We start from the raw sequence: 21,638 nt of genomic DNA on the forward strand, positions 1-21,638 counted from the left end.
GGACTACAATTCCCATCTTCCCCGACCACTGGTCCTGTTAGCTAGGGATCAAGGGAGTTGTAGGCCAAAACATCTGGAGGGCCGCAGTTTGGGGATGTCTGGTCTAGATGCTGGGGTGTGCCAAGACCCCTCACTATTTGAGAAATTGTGTCAGGAGGCAGAAATTTTGTCAGGAGGAAATTGTGCCACCCGAGGCAGGTGAGGGCCGAGGTGACCACCGTTCGCCAAATCCTTCCTGATCAGTAGCAATCTGATTTGGAGAGGGACGGGCATTGAGCAATTTGGCAGGCAGATATCGAGAGAGAAATTTCTGAGGCAGACTGGAAATTACTACGGCAGGTGTCATCCTTCAAATTGGTTTCAGCTCTTGTGAAGGGATAATCACTCGAGTCGATTCCTGGGTGATACCTGACTCATTCCAGTGTGCTTGCACCATAGCTACAGCTCGAACTCCATCCCCTGCACAGCTGGTTATAAATCCTAGATTGGCACTTCTTTAATTGTTTTGAGGAGTCAATTTTTGGCATCCATCTGTCTCGGGAGACGATGGAAGAGTGTGCCTTTGGGAGTAAAGATACATTATTTAAACTTTCAAAGCTACACATTTTTGGTGCCTCCTTGAATGGAGATTGCATTTCTATGCAAGAGCAGAATTGGTATGCAGTTTGCAGAATTGGCAGAGTGTGGACAAAGGACATAGCGGACATGTTAACTCGAGTCATGCGGGGCGAAATTGACAGAGACAAATTCCATGGCGACTGGCTCCCGTTTATTTCTTTTATCAATTCTTACCCAGAGGAACCCCAACCACCTGCTATCCTTTTTTATTTTTGGAGGAGCCTGGTGTTTTAAGTCTAGGCGTGCTCCCTCTAGAATACTTTGGTCAACATAATTACTTTTCAGATGTGGATTGCCTTAGTCCATAGCAGGGTATAAACATAGGTCCCATTGCTTTGCCTGTTTCTTTACTAAGTGAGAACACATTTTTTTACTTCTTTGTTTTCCTTTTTTAATGTCATTCGTGTGTAATTTGTACCGTGTGTAATAATAATAATAATGTACCACTGCTGTTTGCTTTGATGGTGTTATGAAATTTAATTAGACCAAACTCAAAGCCACTCCCATGGAAGAATGTGATCCTCCGGGAAGTTTGTAAAAGAAGAGGAGGAGACGCGAGGCAGGAAATGCATGACAAGATGAAAGGGAATCTGCTGATTCAATTTCATATGACATGAAGTAATATTACAATCAAGATTCGGGCACAAATGACCAAAGTGTGTATGGAATCTTGGAAAACAGGTGATCTTTCAACAGCAGAATATGACTAATCCTTAAGAAAATGACACTAATTGAACTAGATAAAGTTCATTTTAATGGTGTAAGTATACCTGACATTAGAACACTTAATATTGAGACCCTGCCATGGGAGCAAAGGGGCTTTAACCCTGATCTGGAGCCTGCCATTTGCATTGTCAAAAAAGATCCATTTAAACCATCTGGATCACGTTTCCAATGGGACAAAGAGTTTTTTTTAGTATTTTTATTTTATAAAAGCCATATAATATATTGTTATGAGTTTGTGGGTGCCAGACGCCCCTAACTTCCTGGGTCCAGTGGGTGTTAGAAATCAATTAAGGCTTGGGGTGCTAAACTGTGTGTTAGAGACTTCTAATCCCTGGAATTAGCAAGTGTTCAGAATTAATTAAGGCTTGGGGTGCTAAGCTGTGTCCCATTCAGCACCCAATCAAATGCACCCCACACGCCCATTTCCGGCCTATGGCAGGGACGTGTGTGTGTATGTGCATGCACACACTCACTCACATGCAGTGATGGCAAATAACTCCCTCTGGCATCTACACATCTCTCCTCTTCCAGCTGTTAAAGGCCATCTACCTCCTGCCCCATGTTGGGGTTTGAAATATACTCGGAGTCGAGAGTGAATTTCATGCTCTTTATTCAGCTCATATTCATCAAGGAGAAGAAGAGAAGACGAATCGCTCTTTTCCCAAACCATCTGCTTATATACATTATTTACACAATGGGCCTTGCGTGATTGGCTACTTCAGGGCTACACCTGTGGGCCAATTATATTGTGGATTGACTTCTGCCTGCAGCCTGATTGGCTGCTCCTACAGGCCAATCAGGTAGCAGATTCACTTCTGCCAGCCGCCTGATTGGCTGCTCCAGCAGGCCAATCAGGTTGCGGATTCACTTCCACCTGGAGTTGGATTGGGTAGCTCCCGCTGATTCTGAATCCTATTGTTCTAGGATTCAGCTCAGTACATAACACCCCTCCCCTCTAAGTTCCAGTCCTGCCCGGGAAGTTGCATTCGTAGTCCCCAAGGTCTGCTGGCCGCCTCCATGTGCGTTGTGGCCTGGGGTGTTCCTTGGTCAGGGGTTCTGGTTCTGGCTCGTGTTCCGAGGCTGCTGGCTGTGCCGGGGCTGTCTGGTCTGGCGCCACTGAACCACTAGGTTGTGACTCTGGTTCCGGTGTCCTTCCAGCCTCGGGGCGCCCCTCTGTGCCTACTGCTTCTGCTTCCCCTGCCCACCCCTCTCGCTCTACAGGCCTCACTGCCCTGCTGTCCCCTTGGGACCCCTCTGTCCCGCTCTCCTCCTGGGTTCCTCCTGGGAATCGTCGCCGTAGCTGGTCGCAGTGGCGGCGCCACATTGCCCCCCTTCCGTTAGTACCTCGTACGACACGGGACCGGTCACCTTGGTGACTGTGGCGGGTACCCATGCTGGGCCTGCCCCAAAATTCTTTGCATACACTGGGTCCTGGGCCACAAATGTCCGGGGGTTCCTGCCTTTCCCCACCACTACCTCATCCTGAGCTCTGTCGGGGTGAAGTCGGTCCAGTCTAGTTGCAAGGCGCCGGCCCATGAGTAGTTCAGCTGGGCTCCGGCCCGTCGTTGTGCTTGGGGTGCTGTGCTGTGCTAGAAGAAATGCGGCAAGGCGGTATTCCCAGTCCCCTTGTGTTATGCGGCGGAGGCTGTCCTTGGTGGTCCGCACCATGCGCTCCGCTTGGCCATTGGTGGCAGGGTGGAATGGTGCTGAGCGGATGTGGCGGATGGCGTTCTGCGCTGTGAAGGTCTGGAACTCCTCTGACGTGAATGCGGTTCCATTGTCCGAGACGAGGGTGTCAGGGAGCCCGTGGGTTGCAAACAGCTTACGTAGTACCCGGATGGCTGCCGCCGTAGAAGTGGACGGTACCAGTGCGACCTCCAGCCATTTGGTGTAGGAATCCACCACTATGAAGAATGTTTTTCCCTGGAAGGGGCCAGCGAAGTCCACGTGCAAGCGTGACCATGGATGTCGGGCGGACTCCCAGGGCTGGACTGGGGCCCTTGGGGGATCCGGGCGGGATTCTTGGCAGGTCTGGCAGTGTTGGACCCAGGCCTCTATCTCTCTGTCAATCCCCGGCCACCACACATAACTCCTGGCAAGGGCCTTCATCCTCACTACCCCTGGGTGTGTCTCGTGTAGGGCTGTGAGGACCCTTTTGCGGAGGGGATGGGGAACAACGACCCTGCTTCCCCATAACAGGCACCCCTTGTGGGCCGACAGTTCATGTTTGCGGTTTGTGTAGCCAGCGAATTCTGGCCCGGGGCTGCTGCTGGGCCATCCTCGCCACACCCAGTCCAGGACCCGGGAGATGACCCTATCTTTTGTGGAATGGTGCGCAACTTCTTGTGCCTGAATGGGTCGGTCGGGAAGCAGCTCCAGGGTCATAACCTCTTGCGCAGGCGCTGGGTCGGGGCCTGTTTCTGGTAGTGGTAGCCTGCTGAGTGCGTCTGCGTGGCCCATCGCCTTCCCAGGGCGGTGGATTAGTGCATACTGGTAGCCGGCAAGGAAAATTGACCACCTGAGGACACGTGGAGACAACACTTGGGGGGTCTGCTTCTCGGGGGCAAACAGGCCAAGCAACGGCTTGTGGTCAGTCACTATGGTAAAGGGCCGCCCGTACAAGAAATCATGGAATTTTTTTACGCCCTTCACGATTGCCAGACCCTCCTTGTCAATCTGTGAGTAGTTTCGTTCGGCTGCAGCAAGCGTCTGGGAGAAGTATGCCACCGGCACCTCTCTTCCATCCGGGAGTTGGTGTCCCAGGACAGCGCCGATGCCATAGGGAGAGGCGTCGCATGCCAGCACCACTGGCAGCCTCTCGTCGAAGTGTGCCAAGACCGAGTTCGAGACGAGCAAGTCCTTGACTGCCTGGAATGCGGCCCTTTGTCGCTGGCCCCACACCCAAGGGGCCCTTTTATCTAGGAGTCTGTGTAGGGGCTCCGCTACCGCTGCCTTATGGGGAAGGAAGGCATGGTAAAAGTTCAATAGTCCCAAGAATGACTGAAGTTCGGGCTTGCTCTTGGGCGCTGGGGCCTCACAAATGGCCCGTACCTTGTCACCGGTTGGATGGACCCCTTCTGCGTCCACCTTAAATCCCAGAAAGTCCACCTGCGGCACTCCCAGTAAACACTTTTCCCGCTTCACCTTGAGGCCCGCCGTCTGGAAACGGTGCAGGACGGAGCGGAGGCGGTCCTCAAATTCCTCTGGTGTGGGCCCGGCGATCAGTACATCATCGAAGAAGGGGGTGACGCCAGGAATCCCTTTAAGGAGAGAGTCCATTAGATTCTGGAATATGCCTGGTGCCACGCTAACGCCAAATTGCAGCCGCTTTACTCTGAATGCCCCTCTGTGCGTCACAATCGTCTGAGCCTCTGCTGTGGCTTCGTCCACAGGCAACTGTTGATACGCTTGGGCCAAGTCCAGTTTGCCAAAGATTTTTGACCCAGCCAGGGTGGCGAGGACATGGCTGACCACTGGCACTGGGTATGCATGGGCCGTGAGAGCCTTGTTTATGGTGCATTTGTAGTCTGCACAGATGCGGACCGAACCGTTAGGCTTGACGGGTGTGACAATTGGAGTTTCCCAGGGGGCGTTGGGCACCGGCTCCAGCACTCCTTGCTCCACGAGCCGGTCCAATTCCTCGTCTATGCGGGGTTTCAGGGCGAACGGGACCCGGCGGGCCTTGTGCCTGATGGGTCGTACAGCGGGGTCTAGCTGTAGGGCAATGGGGGGTCCTGTATATCGTCCCAATGCCCCATCGAAAACCCCTGGAAACTCTTTGCATATGGCGTCCACGTCCACTTGTAAGCTAGTGCGGTTCACCCCGGTAACGGCTAGCCCCAGAGGTCCAAACCATGCCAGTCCCAGTAAGCTAACGTAGGGGCCCTTAACTACCAGCAAGTCCAATTGTTGCTTTCGCCCTCGATATTGCACCCTGAAGGTCCCCACCCCCATTGTAGGGACCTTACGTTTCTGGAAGTCCCGGAGGGTGAATGGGGCCGGCCTTAGTTTGGGACCCCCATTAGGGCACAGTTCCCTTAATGTTCGGGCCGAGATTATGGATAGAGTTGAACCCGTGTCCAGCTCCATGCGGCATGGGGCTCCCTCTATCTGTACCTCTATATAAATTTTCTCTGTGCTGGGATGGGGCAACTGGAATACCTGGTAGTCCGTGATCTCCGTCGAGTTGCCTTGGTGCATGGTGCCGTGTGACCTGGGGCTCCTGGATCGGTCATCTGATGCTTGTCGACGGGTGAGTCGAGCCCGACACACCCGGGCGATGTGTCCCAATTTTCTGCACTGCCTGCACTCTGCGTTGCGGAAACGACAGGTCCTCCTCTCGTGGTTCTCCCCGCAGCTTGCACAGTTCCCTCCTTCTCGTCGAGGCTGCTGTGGTGTGTGTGCTGCTTGAGTGCGCCGCTGTACTCGGTGTACTTCCTCCCTGTCAGATTCGGATTCGTCGGTGAGGTCTTCGTGGTAGACCCTCGGTTGGGATGGCGGGGCCGGTCGTGCCTCTTGCGTTGACCTCTCGGCGGCTTCGGTTGCCAGGGCTTCCTCCAGAGCAATCTGGAACGTGAGGTCTTTTTTGGCGTAGAGGCGTCGTTGCAACATCTCGTCCCTCAGGCCACCGACGAGGCGGTCACGAAGCATGTTCTCCAACTCTGAGAAGTTGCATAACCGGGCGGCTTGGCGGAGGGAGGTCACAAACCCAGTTATGGTTTCCCCTGGGGCTTGCCGCTTTGCGTAGAAGGCATTTCGGCAAGCTACCACCGAGGGCTGTGGTGAAAAGTGCTCCTTCAGCCGTTCCATTATTGTTTTGTAAGAGACGGTAGCGACATCTCTAGGTGCAAGGAGAGCCCGGGCGATTTCAAACGTCTCCTCTCCACAGACGCTGAAGAATGTCGCCCTCTTCATGGCATCGTTGGTGACTTCTTTCGCTTGCAGGAGGAAGTTGAAACGGGCGGCGTACCCTTCCCAGTCTCCTGATGCTGGTTTGAATGGCAAGAAGCTGCTGTCGGTTGCCATTCTGGGTTCCTTGGGTCCTGGAGCTGAAGCCTGGATGCACGGTGCGATGCAGCGGTACAGCAGGTGGCGGTGCTGCGGTGCAGTGCGTGGTGGCGGTCAGCTCAGCAGGATCCCACCTTCGTCGCCAGTGAAATATACTCGGAGTCGAGAGTGAATTTCATGCTCTTTATTCAGCTCATATTCATCAAGGAGAAGAAGAGAAGACGAATCGCTCTTTTCCCAAAACCATCTGCTTATATACATTATTTACACAATGGGCCTTGCGTGATTGGCTACTTCAGGGCTACACCTGTGGGCCAATTATATTGTGGATTGACTTCTGCCTGCAGCCTGATTGGCTGCTCCTACAGGCCAATCAGGTAGCAGATTCACTTCTGCCAGCCGCCTGATTGGCTGCTCCAGCAGGCCAATCAGGTTGCGGATTCACTTCCACCTGGAGTTGGATTGGGTAGCTCCCGCTGATTCTGAATCCTATTGTTCTAGGATTCAGCTCAGTACATAACAGGGTTCCAACCCAGTTTGGAGGGCCCATCACTTACAATGTCTCTCCCCCCCCCCCGCAGCCAGCATGGAATTTGAAGAACAGTGGACCAAGGAGGGAAGACCCTTGGAAAGGCTCCAAAGGCCACATCCAGCCCCAGGGTCAGCATACTCCCTATTCCCTGAATTAAGAGGATGCTTGGTTGCAAGAAATAAATCCCCCAGATTTCCTTTCTTACAATTCTAAATGGTGGGAGATACCTCCAAAACTCTATAATTCCCAACCCTATGCTTCCCATAATTTTATAATCCATGGGCTTTCAACATATTGCGTGGAGTATGCAGCCTCTGTCTTGTGGTTCCCAGACCAGTCTGGCCAGTATAATAACTAGTTACCAACCCATAACCCAGAGCAGGTACAGTCGTACCTTGGAAGTCAAAAGGAATCTGTTCCGGAAGTCTGATTAGCTACAGGAAGCTTCTGCAGCCAATTGGATGCTGCGGAAGCCACACCAGACGTTCGGTTTCCAAAAGAACATTCGAAAACCAGAACAGTCACTTCCCAGGTTTGCAGCGTCTGGGAGCCGAAACGTTCGAGTACTAAGCTGTTCGAAAACCAAGGTATGACTGTGCTTTATGCATTGTGACTTGCACTTATTTTTATTGATCATAGTTTAAGAAATTATTTACTGTAATTGTTAAGAGTGTTTAATTATTGTTTGCTGGTGTTCTGAGGTTAATTTTATTGTGTACTATTATATTTAATACTACTTTATTTGATGTAAGTTGTTGCATTTTAAAGCTATGTTTTATTAGGACGTTTTGTATCGGATCAGATTGTTACATGCTGTGTGTTCTTTGTTGTATAATTTGTTGCTGTGAATTGCCTTGTGTATAGTAATATAGAAAGGCGGTGTACAATTTGAAGTGAAGTGAAGTGAAGTGAAGAAAGAAACCTGCTCCCACATGGGCGTACCCAGGATCAAAACTAGGGGGGGCAAGGGGAGGGGCCAAGGCACGGAAGGGGAGGGGCCACAAAGTGGGTGGGAACGGCGAACTCGCGCTCCGCCGGGCTGTGCCCCTCCCTAGAAGCAGGGCTGGTGGGCGGAGGCGGAGCCCAGCCCAGCGGAGCGCGAGTTCAGCGTTCCCGCCCGCTGCGCCGTGCTCTCTGGTTCCCCGCCGCGCTTGGCCTTGCCAGAGGGCGCGACGAGGAGCTGGAGGGAGGGCGCAGCGCGGCAGGCGGGAACGGCGAACTCGCGCTCCGCCGGGCTGTGCCCCTCCCTAGAAGCAGGGCTGGTGGGCGGAGGCGGAGCCCAGCCCAGCGTGAGTTCGGCGTTCCCGCCCACCGCGCCGCGCTCCCTGGTTCCCCGCCGCGCTTGGCCTTGCCTGAGGGCGCGACGGGGAGCTGGAGGGAGGGCGCGGCGGGAATGGTGAACTCGCGCTCCGCCGGGCTGTGCTCCGCCTCTGCCCACCAGCCCTGCTTCTAGAGTAGGGCAGCTGCCCTAACTTGCCCCGTGGTGGGTACGCCCTTGTGCTCCCACCCAGTTGCAAGATCAGCCCTGAGTTCAAAACACACTCCTTGTACAGACCTTCCAGGTGTCCCAATTTTCCAGGGACGGTCCTGGAATCACAGAGATCTCACTCAAAAGGGATGCAATATAGCCGAAAATCGGTGGCAATGGTGGCACCACTTCTCTGCCGCTGGCAGAGGTGGTGGGGCAGGCGGGGCACTTGCGGGAGTGCTGCCTGGGGGTTTCCGCCACCTGAGGCAATGGCCCCACTCTGCCTAAAGACTGGGCCGCCTCTGCTGTTTGGTCCAATTCAGTGGGAACCTGAGGGTTTTTCCTGGGGAAAGCGGCGGAGAAAGTGGAGGTGAGGATGAACCTCAGATAATAGAACTTTAGCTGGAAATGTTTCTCAGGGAAATAAAATTCCCAGCGCAGGCCCAAGGACTCATTGCATAATTATTGGCACAGAAATAAGATGCTGCACCTGTTATCGCAGCAGTCATGTACGACTAACAGTACCCAGTTTGTCCTTCAGCTCAGTAACTGGCGCGGGATGGGTGCCAGATCGATAGGAATCTTTAAAAGAATGGTGTCCTTATTCCTTCCAACCTTTAAACTGTTAGACGTCATTATTGTTATACCTTTACAGGGATGGTTTTGAAAAGGGGGGGGGGCATATGGAAGAAACCTTTGGCATGAAACATTTTGTCCGTGGTTTAGTTATCACCTTTCACAACGAGACTCATGTTTTTCAGATGAATGATAGAACAACAAAGCTTCAAATTAGGAAAACCCAACCCCACTATCCATCGTCTCTATATATAAGAGTCAATTTTGCAGTCATCTTCTTTTTTTAAGAAGGTATCTTGCCCAGCCAGGATAACTGCATCTTCCTTCAACTGGATTTTTTTTTTAAACAAATATTATAAGGAATAAAGGAGAAAGAAAAAAACAAAGTGGAAGAATGGTTTAAGATTTAGTACTTCCATCTACAGCCATACTTCCCTGAACACGCCTGATCTCAGAAGCTAAGCAGGGTCAGGCCTGGTTAGTACTTGGATAGAAGATTTAGTATTCCACTTCTTTAAAATCATGGGGTATTATCATACCCAGGTATTTCAAGAATTCCAAATAATTAGTTGATTAGTTTGTTAGTTCACCTTAAGCTCCCACAGAATTACCAAGTTGGAAGGGACCTCAAGGGTCATCTAGCTCAACCTCTTGCAATTTCGCCCAACATGGGGCTTGAACCCATGACCATAAGATTAAGTCTCATGCTCTACTGACTGAGCTATCCTTCAGGGCAGCCATGAAGAAAGCTACTTTTTTGTTTTGAGAGAAGGCGAAGAAGAGATGACATGATACACATTTATAAAATGATGCATGGCTCTCCCTCTCTCATAACACCACAGGAGGCAAGGATGACCACCAGCTTAGATAATTTAGAAAGGATTAGACTAGATTGTAGAATCATAGAATCATAGAGTTGGAAAGAATCCCAAGGGTCCTCTAGTTCTGCAATGCAGAAATCTCAACTCAGAACTCACGACAGATGTCTATCCACCTCTACTTCAAAACCTTCACTGAAGGAGTGTTCACAAATTTCAATCCCATGGTCAAAGAACTCCTTGAAAGATTCCATCACCGGTGTCTCTGACAATTTTTATACTTGGGAAGAAAGGCGAACTAATACCAGTGAACTGGAAGAAGCAAAGATAACCAATGATTCTTCAACATCAACTTCGCTAGACTGGTCATGTTGTGCAGATGTCTGATGATCGTCTTCCAAAGCAACTACTGTATTCTGAACTTAAAAATGGAAAACATAATGTTGGTCAACAAAAGAGGTTTAAAGACTCTCTCAAGGCAAATCTTTTAAAATGTAGCATAAACACCGACAATTGGGAAACACTAGTCTGTGAGCGCTCCAATTGGAGAACAGCCTTTACCAAAGGTGTCATGGGCTTTGAAGTTGTTCGAACTCAGGACGCAAGGGAGAAATGTGCTAAGAGGAAGGCACGCTTGGCAAACGCTCACCGTGATCAACTCCCGTCCAGAAACCTATGTCCCCACTGTGGAAGGACGTGTGGATCCAGAACTGGCCTCCACAGTCACTTACGGACCCATTGTTAAAACTGTGTTCATGGAAGACAATCTATCTTATGAATGATCGCCAAAGAAGAAGACTGTCAGAAAGTTCTTCCTGATGTTGAGTCGGAATCACCTTTCTTGTAACTTGAACCCATTGGGCGTTTATGATCTGATTCCGTGTTGAAGAACCAGTTTTCCTTGGGCGGGGGGAGTGTTGGGTCAAGTAGAAGTTGGGTGAAATCTTGGCTCTGCTCATTGATTTCAATGGGTCTAACCTGCATAGCACTAGCATTGAAGACAATCCTGGCTTTTAAACGCGGGGTCCCTTCCCAGTGGCCAACTTGGGGCTCTCCAGTTTCAGTGATGCTAAAATTGGGTGCTTCTCACAGTCTGTCCTACAGCGTTATTTCTGCACCCTCTGCGGCACGATGCCCGGTTGCACCTCCCCACTCTCTTAAACCACTTCTGCCCTTCTGGCACATACAGACAAAAATATATGGTGCTGTTTCTCGATCTATTTATTGAGAGCAAGAGGGGTCTTCCGCCCCAGGAGTTTAGCAAAGCCTGCAAGGGGATTGCGCAGGAAAAGCAGCGTGTGGCATCATCGGATCTGCTGTCTGCTGTTACCTACAAGACAATAACAGTTGTGAAACAAGAGCGTTAAGTTGGCCTAATGCCAACTCTAAAAGGCTGCAGCCTCTCTCTCCCTTTCCAGCATGACCATCTTTCAGACAAGGGCTTGCTCACACTTCCACTTGTCCTGCCACAAACACCCACTCTTGACTGCCAAATCCGAGCAAGCTTCCATCGGGTTTCCCCCAATGGATGTTTGCTCCAATTCAGCGGTCAATAGAGTGTTTCCCCCAGGGGAAAGTAGTGGGGCAAATGGAAAACTGCTCAGCTCCGCGCTTTATAGACATGGGATAAAGCCAAGTGTGGACAAGCCCTGAATATGAGACTTCCCTGGTGCTTGACCCCTAAGGCAGGGGCTGGAAATGCACTGCCCTCTGGCTGTTGCTGGACTCCAGCACCCACTAGCCCCTGCTAGCACAAGGATGAGGGCAGCTGGAAAAAGAACACAGATTCCACCTTCCAACACTTTTTAAAATATTTATAATTTTATTGAGATTGTTCTAGTAGATTAAAGCAAATAAAAAAGGGGGGGAGGAAGAATAGAAAAAAGAGGGGGGGAGAATATATTAGAAACCTTTTTAAAAGCAGGGGAAAACAGCAATGGGGGGGGGCGTAAAATACAATTAAGACCACAAAACTAGATAGTATATATTTAGATGGATAAACCTATTGTATGTTAATCCATGTGTCACTGTGGTTTCGACAAATACATTCCAAATATCAATAAATTTGTCCATGCATCATCTTCATCCATAGGCTTGCAAGAGTCCATTGCTTGCAAGAGTTGTCATATTATCTATCCATTGATCGACGAGGGCCATATTTTTGCCCTTACAATGTACCAATAGCAATTTTTTTTACAGGTGGGAGGGCATGGAGAATCCATTTGCTTTGACCGATGGTCAAACCCCATAAATTAGGCATCTAGTTTAAGATGAGGTTATCTTCTGAAGTTTTTAGCTCTTTATACATCCTAATATTGGCATTGTTGTCATCCCCCCACCCGCCCCCAATACCGGACACTGTACAGTGATACCTCTACTTACGAATTTAACGCATTCCGAACGCACATTCGTAAGTCAAAAAAAATTGTAAGTCGAATCCCATAGGAACGCATTGGGAGAAAAAATTCGTAAGTTGAAGGAACCCTATCTAAAACTTCGTAAGTAGAAAAAATCCTATCTAAGCAGGGTCCGAGATGGCAGACGGAGCTCCATTCGTAAGTAGAAACATTCGTAAGTAGAGTTATTCGTAAGTAGAGGTACCACTATATCTGCATCGAAGCAGAGGAGTGTGGGAACATGTGGAACACCCTCCCATCAGATGTCAAAGAGATAAACAACTACCTGACATTTAGAATACATCTGAAGGCAGCCCTGTTTAGGGAAGATTTTAATGTGTGACTTTTTAATATATTTTTAATCTTTGTTGGAGGCTGCCCAGAGTGGCTGGGAAAACCCAACCAGATGGACGGGGTACAAATAATAATAATAATAATAATAATAATAATAATAATAATAATAATGTATTATCATCATCATCCCAGTATCAGATGGAGAAGCAGAATAGGGGGGGGGGGTTAAACCAGGGGTCAGCAAACTTTTTCAGCAGGGGGCCAGTCCACTGTCCCTCAGACCTTGTGGGGGGGCCCAAACTATATTTTGAAAAAAACAAAACAAAAAAACAACAAATAGCCCAGAGATGTATTTTAAATAAAAGCACATATTCTACTCATGTAAAAACACGTTGATTCCTGGACCATCCGCAGGCCGGATTTAGAAGGCGATTGGGCTGGATCTGGCCCCTGGGCCTTAGTTTGCCTACCCATGGAGTAAACAAACAAACAACAACCACCCTCATTCTCTAAGATGCAGTAGTGACTTGAGGCATTCAGAAGTGGGTCAAAGGATTGGGCTCTCCCCGCCCCCAAACATCACCTTTTAGGGGCATTTAGTTAAAGCAACATATTTCCATTTATTTCTGTGCCCATATTCTTCTGCCACCACACAAACACAAACCGCATTGATTTGCAAAAGGGCCTTCTCCTCTTTATGCCTTGGCCCTAAATGGAATCGATGCCTTAAAGAAATCTCACCTATTGCCTTTATTCTCTACAGGCCACTGTGGAAACAAACCAACAAACAAGATTATTGCACCCGTCAAAAATTACTGGCTGTCCAAAGTGGGGGAATGTCCTTTGCTTATTGCTCCGGATATGTCTGGTGCCTTCGTAGCTTAGAAGGCAGCTTGTGTGTGACTCACCCAGCCCAACCCCAACCCAATGGCCTCCAGCTGGACTCCCACCATCCCTGAGCGTTGGCCAGGCTGACTCCAATGGCTGACCTGTCTGGGGAAGTTGGAAACAGGGCGACATGATGGTGAATGAACAGGTGAGTTTGTTGTGCAAGAAAAAGGGCAAAGAGATGCGAGAATTCTCCCCACGTGCACAAAATCACATTTTTACACCAGTCTTCACTTCTACAGTTCTTGAAGCTGATATCTCTCTTCCCCCAAAATGAGGCCCCCCTGAAAGTTTTTAAATTTCTAAGCCCAGTGGAGTTATGTATCTGTTCCTTAGTACCCGACAACCGGATGTTCTCCGCCTCACTGGGACATGCAAGAACAACTTCTCTTAGGTCTTACCTTCTGGGGGAAATTGTACCAAATACTTCTCTTCCAAGCCCATTTTTGCGAACAGGTTTGCAAAGACCTGCTTGGACTCTCTTGTGGGAATTTTTTCAATACCTGGAAAAGAGACAGGCCTGAACCTTGCATGCGTTTCATACCTCCCATTGCTAGAAGGCAGCATTTTGTGCAGCTAAAAAATGCCTGGAAAATATTGGAGGGGGAGGGGGGAGGAACAAAAGTGAATTTCTGGCCAAGTCTTCCAAATAAGGAATGTGAGGTGATGTTCAGGGCACAATTCCATCCTCTCCAACATCTTTCCAATGAAAATAGGGACATCCTGTTCTACATCAGGAAGCTTCTGCCACACAAATAGCTGTCATGGACACGTCAACATCGGTCACCTTGAGCCAATTGCAACCCTTCCACCTCACCTATATCACATGAGTGTGGTAAAAAATAATAATGTGTGAGGTAAGGGATTGTGTATAAGACTTTCCACATGTAATGGGAATGAAGTAAAAATTTTACGGTAAGGATTTAAAGCAGATTGGTGACCTTTTCCTTCAACCTTTTCACTCCAGAGAAGAGGACACAAAGCAATGGATTCAAGCTACAAGAAAGAAGATTCCACCTAAACATGGGCGTAGGCAGGGGGGGCAGGAGGGGGCAGTTGCCCCCCTAGAAGCAGGGCCGCTGGCCAGGCTGCCCCGCTGCCCGCCGCCGCCCGGTGCCGTCTCCCATCTCCCTGGCTGGCTGTGGGGCGGGTTGAGGGAAAGCCCCAGAGCCGCGCAAAGCGTTTGGCTGGCTTTCCCTCCACCCGCCCTACAGCCAGCCAGGGAGAAGGGAGACGCTTTGCGCGGCTCTGGGGCTTTCCCTCCACCCGCCCCACAGCCAGCCGGCTAGAAGGGATGTCTCTCTTCCCCCTTGCTGGCTGTGGGGCGGGTGGAGGGAAAGCCAGCTTTCCCTCCACCCACCCCGGCGATCGCTGAGGGGGAGGAGGGGATCGGAACAGCCCAATTTCGGGCTGATCCTGGCGCCCCCTCACCCCTGCCGAGCGCGGAGGGGGAGGAAGGGGTCGGAGCAGCCCGATTTTGGGCTGATCCTGGTGCCCCCTCGCCCCTGCCGATCGCAGAGGGGGAGGAGGGGGTCGGAGCAGCCCGATTTTGGGCTGATCCTGGTGCCCCCTCACCCCTGAATGACCATGGCTTTCCTTGCCCCACTGTGGCCCCTCCCCCTGTGCCTTGGTCCCGCCCCTTGTCCCTTGCCCCCCCTTAATTTTGATCCTGGCTACACCCCTGCACCTAAACATTAGGAAGAACTTCCTGACAATAAGAGCTGTTCGGCAGTGGAATTTGCTACTAAGGAGTGTGGTGGAGTCTCCTTCTTTGGAGGTCTTTAAACCGAGGCTTGACAGCCATCTGTCAGGAATGCTTTGGTGGTGTTCCCTGCTTGGCAGGGGGTTGGACTGGATGGCCCTTGTGGTCTCTTCCAACTCTATGATTCTATGATCATAGGAATAGCTTTGTGTTCCAGCTTCACCATTTCCTTCATTTGGTGTGGGGGATTTATTTTCAGGATAAACAGGACTCTGTTTTTGCACCTATACACACCACTTTTAACTGTTCCCCAAGGCGAGGAGGAAAAAGGAAGAACGGGACATTCTGGGATCCAAACAGAAACCAGTACGGTTTCTGTAACTCTGTGACTGTCCCTGGAAATTCGAGGTACTTGGAGGGTCTGGGGAAAGGACAAGCATGACAGTCTGGGATCAAATCAGAAACTAGGGTAGCTTCTGTAATTCCGGGACTGTCCTTGGAAAATCGGGAAACTTGGAAGTTATGCTATGCTATCTAGGGCTCATGGGAGTTGTCATCCGAAGCCTCTGGAGGGGACCAGGTTGACGCAGGCTGTCATACACCATTATTTTGAATTGCAAATCCCCTTGATTATATGGGTGGAATGGTGATATGCATAAATGTAATGACTTAATAAATGTTCTCTTTCTTCCCTCTTCAAGGTAAGGGTGGGAGTCTCCTTGGCTACATACCATAAAGCGTCAAAAAGACGGACTTGACGCCATCCCGTGTGTGTACAGCCGTGACGACGCAGTAGCTCTTACAATCTGTCTTCCCATCTAGGACGACGCCTTTACCCCATTCTGGAGGAAAAAAAGAGAGAGGAAGGCATGCGTAATGAATTGGGCTCTCCAATCGGGGGGAAATTTAGCACAAACGGGAATGTTTCCTTTAAAAATAAATAAATAAACTTGACTCATCTGTCCTTCGTGGCTGTAAGCTGTTAAAAGCGCATTAAATCATCAAACCATTAAAAAAGAAAACAAGAATGGATAATACTTGGGGGTTTTTGTGTGTGTGTGTGTGTGTGTGTGTGTGTGTGTGTGTTATTGAATAGTTCGTGTGACATCACACGCACAACGTAGTGTTGCATGTGACATCACACGCGCAATGTTGTGCGTGTGACGTCACACCCATTGCATGCAGGCCTGTGTGTCTGCGCAGACATTGTGTGTCTGCGATGCAGCTGTGGGGAAGAGAGAGAGAAAGTTCAGCCCTGGTCTCCACCACCAGCAAGGCACCCTGTTCCATAGGGAGAAAAAGGGTCACCCCCCCAAAAAAAAGGTTTATTCTCTGACTGTCTGCGGAGGGGGAAGCTGAACTGCTTCTCTCATAAGCAGCACCGCAGAGGCCAGCCGGCTGCCTCTATTTGCTCATTGACTTTGTGGGTGCCCAGCCCCCACAATTACGGAGTTGGCTCCTATGGGGGTTGGCATGGGTGGCTCGGGGTCGGCGGCGGCAGAGGGGCGATTGGGCGATTGCCCTTAAAAAGCTCAACAACTTTTTGTCTCCAGTTTTTTACTTCTTGGAATATGGTAACCCTAGGGGAATAAGGCTCTCAGCGGCTACCTAACCATAAAGATGGCTGCCTGTCACCACTGTTTGTGGGGATCAATCTGTTTGGCTGCTGTGGAAACTGGGATGCTGTGTTCAATGGATGTTTGGTCTAATCCACCTATGGGTCTGTGGTTCCAGGGTTCTATGGAACGTGTCCTCTGTTTAATGGGCTGTCTAGTTCAAGTCTGGCTTAAAGATAACCCTAAAACGATTGCTTGGTTTGCAACCTTTTCCTTTGGCTGTGCCAATCGGTGTCCTCCTTTTTGGCGATGCCTAACTGGCCCATCTGCCCTGCAGCAGATTTTCGGGCCACGGGAAGCATCAAGCTGCTGCTGAAGGCCACAACCACATTCAACATGTAAACATGCAAATTGACTTAAATATTACAGAAACGCCTTACGTTTCCCGTCCTCTCCCCTTCCAAAGGGAGCCCAACTGGGGCTTCTCACACTGCTTAGGGAAGCAGGATGAATGGCTGTAACCAGTGGCGTAGCAAAGGGGGGGCGATAGGGGCGATCCGCCCCAGGTTCCACTCTGGGGGGGTGACAGTCGGTGCCCCACCCAGAGACTCCCAAGGCGAGCCCCTCCAGCCTCCTGGTAAAAAGCCCGCTCTGCACAGCATGGCACGGTGTGCTGTGCCGTGCCGCGCCAAACAAGCTTTTTACCTGGAGGCTCGGGAGTCAGGGGCGCCAACTGTCATCCCCCGTCCAGCTCCAGGGTGGCACCCGCCTGCCACGCTGTCGCTGAGCGAAGCTTTCTAGGCTGGAGGCTCCGTTTAGGCTTTTGAAGTCGCAGGGGGGTGATCCCCCTCTACGTAGCACGCATGTGCAGCTTTATTACGTAGCGATGCATGCGTCATTAAGTAGCGACGCCCCCCCCCCGGCACAGCAATTTGCTGCCCCGGGTGTCAAAGCGGCTTCCTCCGCCACTGGCTGTAACAGGTTAAAACTGAGCGGGATTTCGCTCGTACAGACCGTTATAGCAGGTATATCTTCCATCTTCCCCTTTGGTAAAGGCCACATCCATTTTGAGACAGCCATAGGGCCTGTGAAAGGAGACAAGGAGGAAAGGGGTCAGGTCACGAGGAGCAGTGGGGCAGTTGCAAAATCCGAGGCTTTGGACTCGGTAAGGACATCAGAAAAGTCTGGCTGAATCAGGCCAGCCTCAGACCAGACCCTCCAAACGTTCCCAATTTTCCAGAGGCAGTCCTGGAATTACAGAAGCCATCCGGGTTTCTGATTTGATCCCAGAATGTCCCACTTTTCCTTTCAATAGGCCATCAGAGAAATGTTGAAGGGGATGGAAGAGGACGTCCCTATTTTCCCAGGGGAAAATCTTGGAGGGAATGTAACAGAGGTTTCATCACCTTTGGCTCGGAAAGTGGCCGCCCAACTCAAGGTCATCGCAAATCCGAATTTGCATTTCAGGGGGTTAGACTAGATGACCCTTGGTCCCCTTCCAATGCTACAGTTCTATGAATCTAACATATAAGGACGTAAAAAGAGCCTTCTGGATCAGGTCAATGGCCCATCTAGTCCAGCGTCCTGTTCTCACAGTGGCCGACCGGATGCCCATGTGAAACCAGCGAGCAGGATTCAAGCTCGATAGCAACTTTCCTCTCCTGTGATTTCTGGCAATTTAGCAATTCTGGTATATGGCAGCATAGTTAGCCGCCATCAGTAGCCCTCTTCTCCATGGCCACTAGATGCATAACGGTAGATTCAAATTAAAACTTGCTCAGTGGATACATAGTGCTGCTCTAATTTCGTCTCATCTCTCAAAATCACCACGGGGGAATCTTCAAATTCACATGTTCAAATTCAGAATTTCTACCTCATGGTGAGGAAAAGAACTCACCAGGGCAACCACACCCCAGGGTTTTCTTCTGCCTGTAGGCGATGCTACAACAGCTCAGCAAACAACAGGCAAACTTACGTTGGCAAAGTGGAAGAGACATTGAAGTTTCCATCCTTCGTGATTGTTATGTTGGCAGCCACCATGCTCATTTCATCTAAATACTCGGAAAGCATGGTGCTGTTAGTGGCAAAGATCTGCGTGTACCAGGTCTTTGGGAACTCCTGAAGACAAAAGACGGATGGCTCTTTCAGAAGGTGCAGCAAAACACTGGGGCTCCAAGCAGAAATTCCTGGCTGCCTACCAGGTACAAGTGTTCCCTTCTAATAATGGCACTTATCTGAGGAGGATCATGAGTTCCTGTCCATGCAGATGGTAAGCAGAAATGGCCATGTGCACACATAGAATCATAGAATTATAGAATCATAGAATCATAGAGTTGGAAGAGACCACGAGGGCCATCCAGTCCAACTCCCTGCCAAGCAGGAAACACCATCAAAGCATTCCTGACATATGGCCATCAAGCCTCCGTTTAAAGACCTCCAAAGAAGGAGACTCCACCACACTCTTTGGCAGCAAATTCCACTGCTGAACAGCTCTTACTGTCAGGAAGTTCTTCCTAATGTTTAGGTGGAATCTTCTTTCTTGTAGTTTGAATCCATTGCTCCGTGTCTGCTTTCCTGGAGCAGCATAAAACAACCTTTCTCCCTCCTCTATATGACATCCTTTTATATATTTGCACATGGCTATCATATCACCCCTTAACCTTCTCTTCTCCAGGCTAAACATACCCAGCTCCCTAAGCCGTTCCTCATAAGGCATCGTTTCCAGGCCTTTGGCCATTATGGTTGCCCTCTTCTGGACACGTTCCAGCTTGTCAGTATCCTTCTTTAACTGTGGTGCCCAGAACTGGACACAGTACTCCAGGTGAGGTCTGACCAGAGCAGAATACAATGGTACTATTACTATTACCCTCCAAAGCCTGATGGACCTGGGACATTTTCTATTTGTATAGAATCAAGTGTCCATTGATGAATGGGCCATCCGACATTGCAAAATTCTTCCCCAAATGGTGTCTCCTCTCCCCTCCCTGGGGTTGTCCTGCCACGGTGCTAGGTTGGAGCTCGACAGAAGACCAGAGCTGGTGGTTACCTTATTTGGGTCACACTTTTCAAAGTCATAATGCGTGGCATGGGCAGCGTAGAGGAAGGCAAGACCCAAACCAATCACCCAGAACTTCATCTTGGATCTCTGCTTTCTCGCTTCTCGGTGAGAGAATATCCTGAGACAAGTGAGCTCAAGGTATGCCAGGCTTCTCCTGGCTTTTATAGAGCTTCACTCTCTCCCTGACACACCCTCTGAAAAGCTTGCATCAAGTCCATCCGCCGTCCTTTCTTGCCCACCAGCCACGTTTTCAGCTGCAGATACAACAAGGTTGTTGTTGGCATGGGAACAGCTGCCCCAATGGCTTCTTGTGCAACACAAGGAGGTGTTGCGGTTGTCCAAACAGTGGAGGCATTTGCCTTGGCCCACGATCCAATGGGCATTTGGACAACAACCACCCGGAAAGGTCACACTCCTCTTATCTAAAGCAGGGGAAGAAGAGCTTGGAGTGGGTGACCACCCAAGGTCAATATGTTTCTTGGAGTGCAATAAATGAAGGAATGACGTCAGCTGCTTTCCAGGTCACCCTTTTGGAAAGATGCAGGAGAGCAAAGAGCAAAGATGGAGTCATGAGACTGGGCTGCTGCTGCTGCTCCCATGTCAGGAGGGATGGTGGGGCTAGAGATGTGAAGGCCCGGAAAAAAACCGGGAAAATCCGCGGGGGGGGGGGAACCTTTTTTTTCCTGAAGCCTTTTTTGTTTTCCCCCGAAAAACTGGAAAAATGGGGGAGGGGAATTAAATACTGTGGAGAGGAAATATGAATAATCGTTACTTCTGGATTTTTAAAAATTGTTTTGTGGAGTTTTTTTTTTGTTCCATATAAACTAGTAAACAGTTCAGGAGATTGTTGCTCCATTTGTTACAAATACAAATAAATATTATTTTAAAAGTAAATTCTGTTTGTGATAATTGTTTGGATACACTATATTTTTAATATGCTAGTTGTGATAATTTTATGCCCATTAAAATTATCCATAGTTATATTTTACGTTTCTAAAGTAACAGAATGACTTTCAATCTGGAAAAGAAAAAAGAAGTGCTAATGTAGCATTTCCCCCCCCCCTGAAAATTTCCTTTTTTTCCGGGAAAAACCAGGGGGGAACCGGGGTTTTTTCCCCCCGAGCTTCAAAATTTCCGGAAATTTTACATCTGGCATACCATCCCAGTGTCCTAATTTTTCAGAGACGGTCCCAGAAGCCTTCCAAGTTTCAGAATTGATCCCTGAATGTCCCTCTTGTCCTTTTCCTTCCGCATCTCAGAGAGCAATTAAAAGTGGTGTGTGTAGGTGCAAAAAATGGAGTATGGTTTATGCTGCACATAAAATCCCTGCAACAAATGAAGGAAACAGTGAAGCTGGCATACAAAGCCATTCCTGTGATGTTGAAGGAAAAAGTGACCAGTCCATTTTTAAACCTTTCATTGCAATGTTTCCGCAGCCAGCCATTTCTTAGGAGTCAAACCTCGGTTCTCAAATGGCTCCGTTTTCGAACGTTTCGGCTCCCAAACGCCCAAAACCCGGAAGTAAATGATCCAGTTTTTTTTAACTTTTTCAGAACCCGAACATCTGACACAGCTTCTGCTTGAGTGCAAGAAGCTCTTGCAACCAATCGGAAGCTGCGCCTCGGTTTTTGAACGTTTCGGAAGTCGAATTACGGAACGGATTACGTTCCACAACCGAGGTTTGACTGTTTTGTAAATGGAGCCTGACACTGTTTACTCAGAAGTAGGCCGCCTTTATTCAATGGAGCTGACTCCCCGGGAACTGGATCAAGACTGGGCAGCCTTACCCTGCAATCTGAAACATTTTGACTCAGAACTAAGTCCCACCGAGTTCAATAGGATTTCCTCCCTGTTCTGATCATTCTCACAGTTTCCTCTATTATTAATATTATTATTCCACCTTTTTCCCTCACGGGGACTCAAGGCAGCTTACAACTACAGCACATGAGTATTTGATGTGAGCACATCGACCATTAAAAAATTCCTCCATTCAGATGTG

General features: G+C 49.5%; 1 protein-coding gene across 1 annotated transcript; it reads right to left on the reverse strand.

Moving 5' to 3' along the window:
* Positions 1 to 13,174: 13,174 nt before the first annotated feature.
* Positions 13,175 to 19,759, reverse strand: LOC118095159 (extracellular fatty acid-binding protein-like). Its single transcript, XM_035136188.2, has 6 exons — positions 19,628 to 19,759; positions 18,557 to 18,699; positions 17,596 to 17,666; positions 15,757 to 15,867; positions 13,725 to 13,826; positions 13,175 to 13,202 (listed from the first exon to the last, which is right to left on the reverse strand). Exons 1-6 carry the CDS (start codon positions 19,715 to 19,717, stop codon positions 13,186 to 13,188), a joined length of 534 nt encoding a protein of 177 aa, XP_034992079.1. The 5' UTR covers positions 19,718 to 19,759; the 3' UTR covers positions 13,175 to 13,185.
* Between the last annotated feature and the right edge of the window lie 1,879 nt (positions 19,760 to 21,638).

The sequence above is a fragment of the Zootoca vivipara genome, chromosome 13 (genome assembly GCF_963506605.1).
Source record: "Zootoca vivipara chromosome 13, rZooViv1.1, whole genome shotgun sequence".
Taxonomy (NCBI): domain Eukaryota; kingdom Metazoa; phylum Chordata; class Lepidosauria; order Squamata; family Lacertidae; genus Zootoca; species Zootoca vivipara.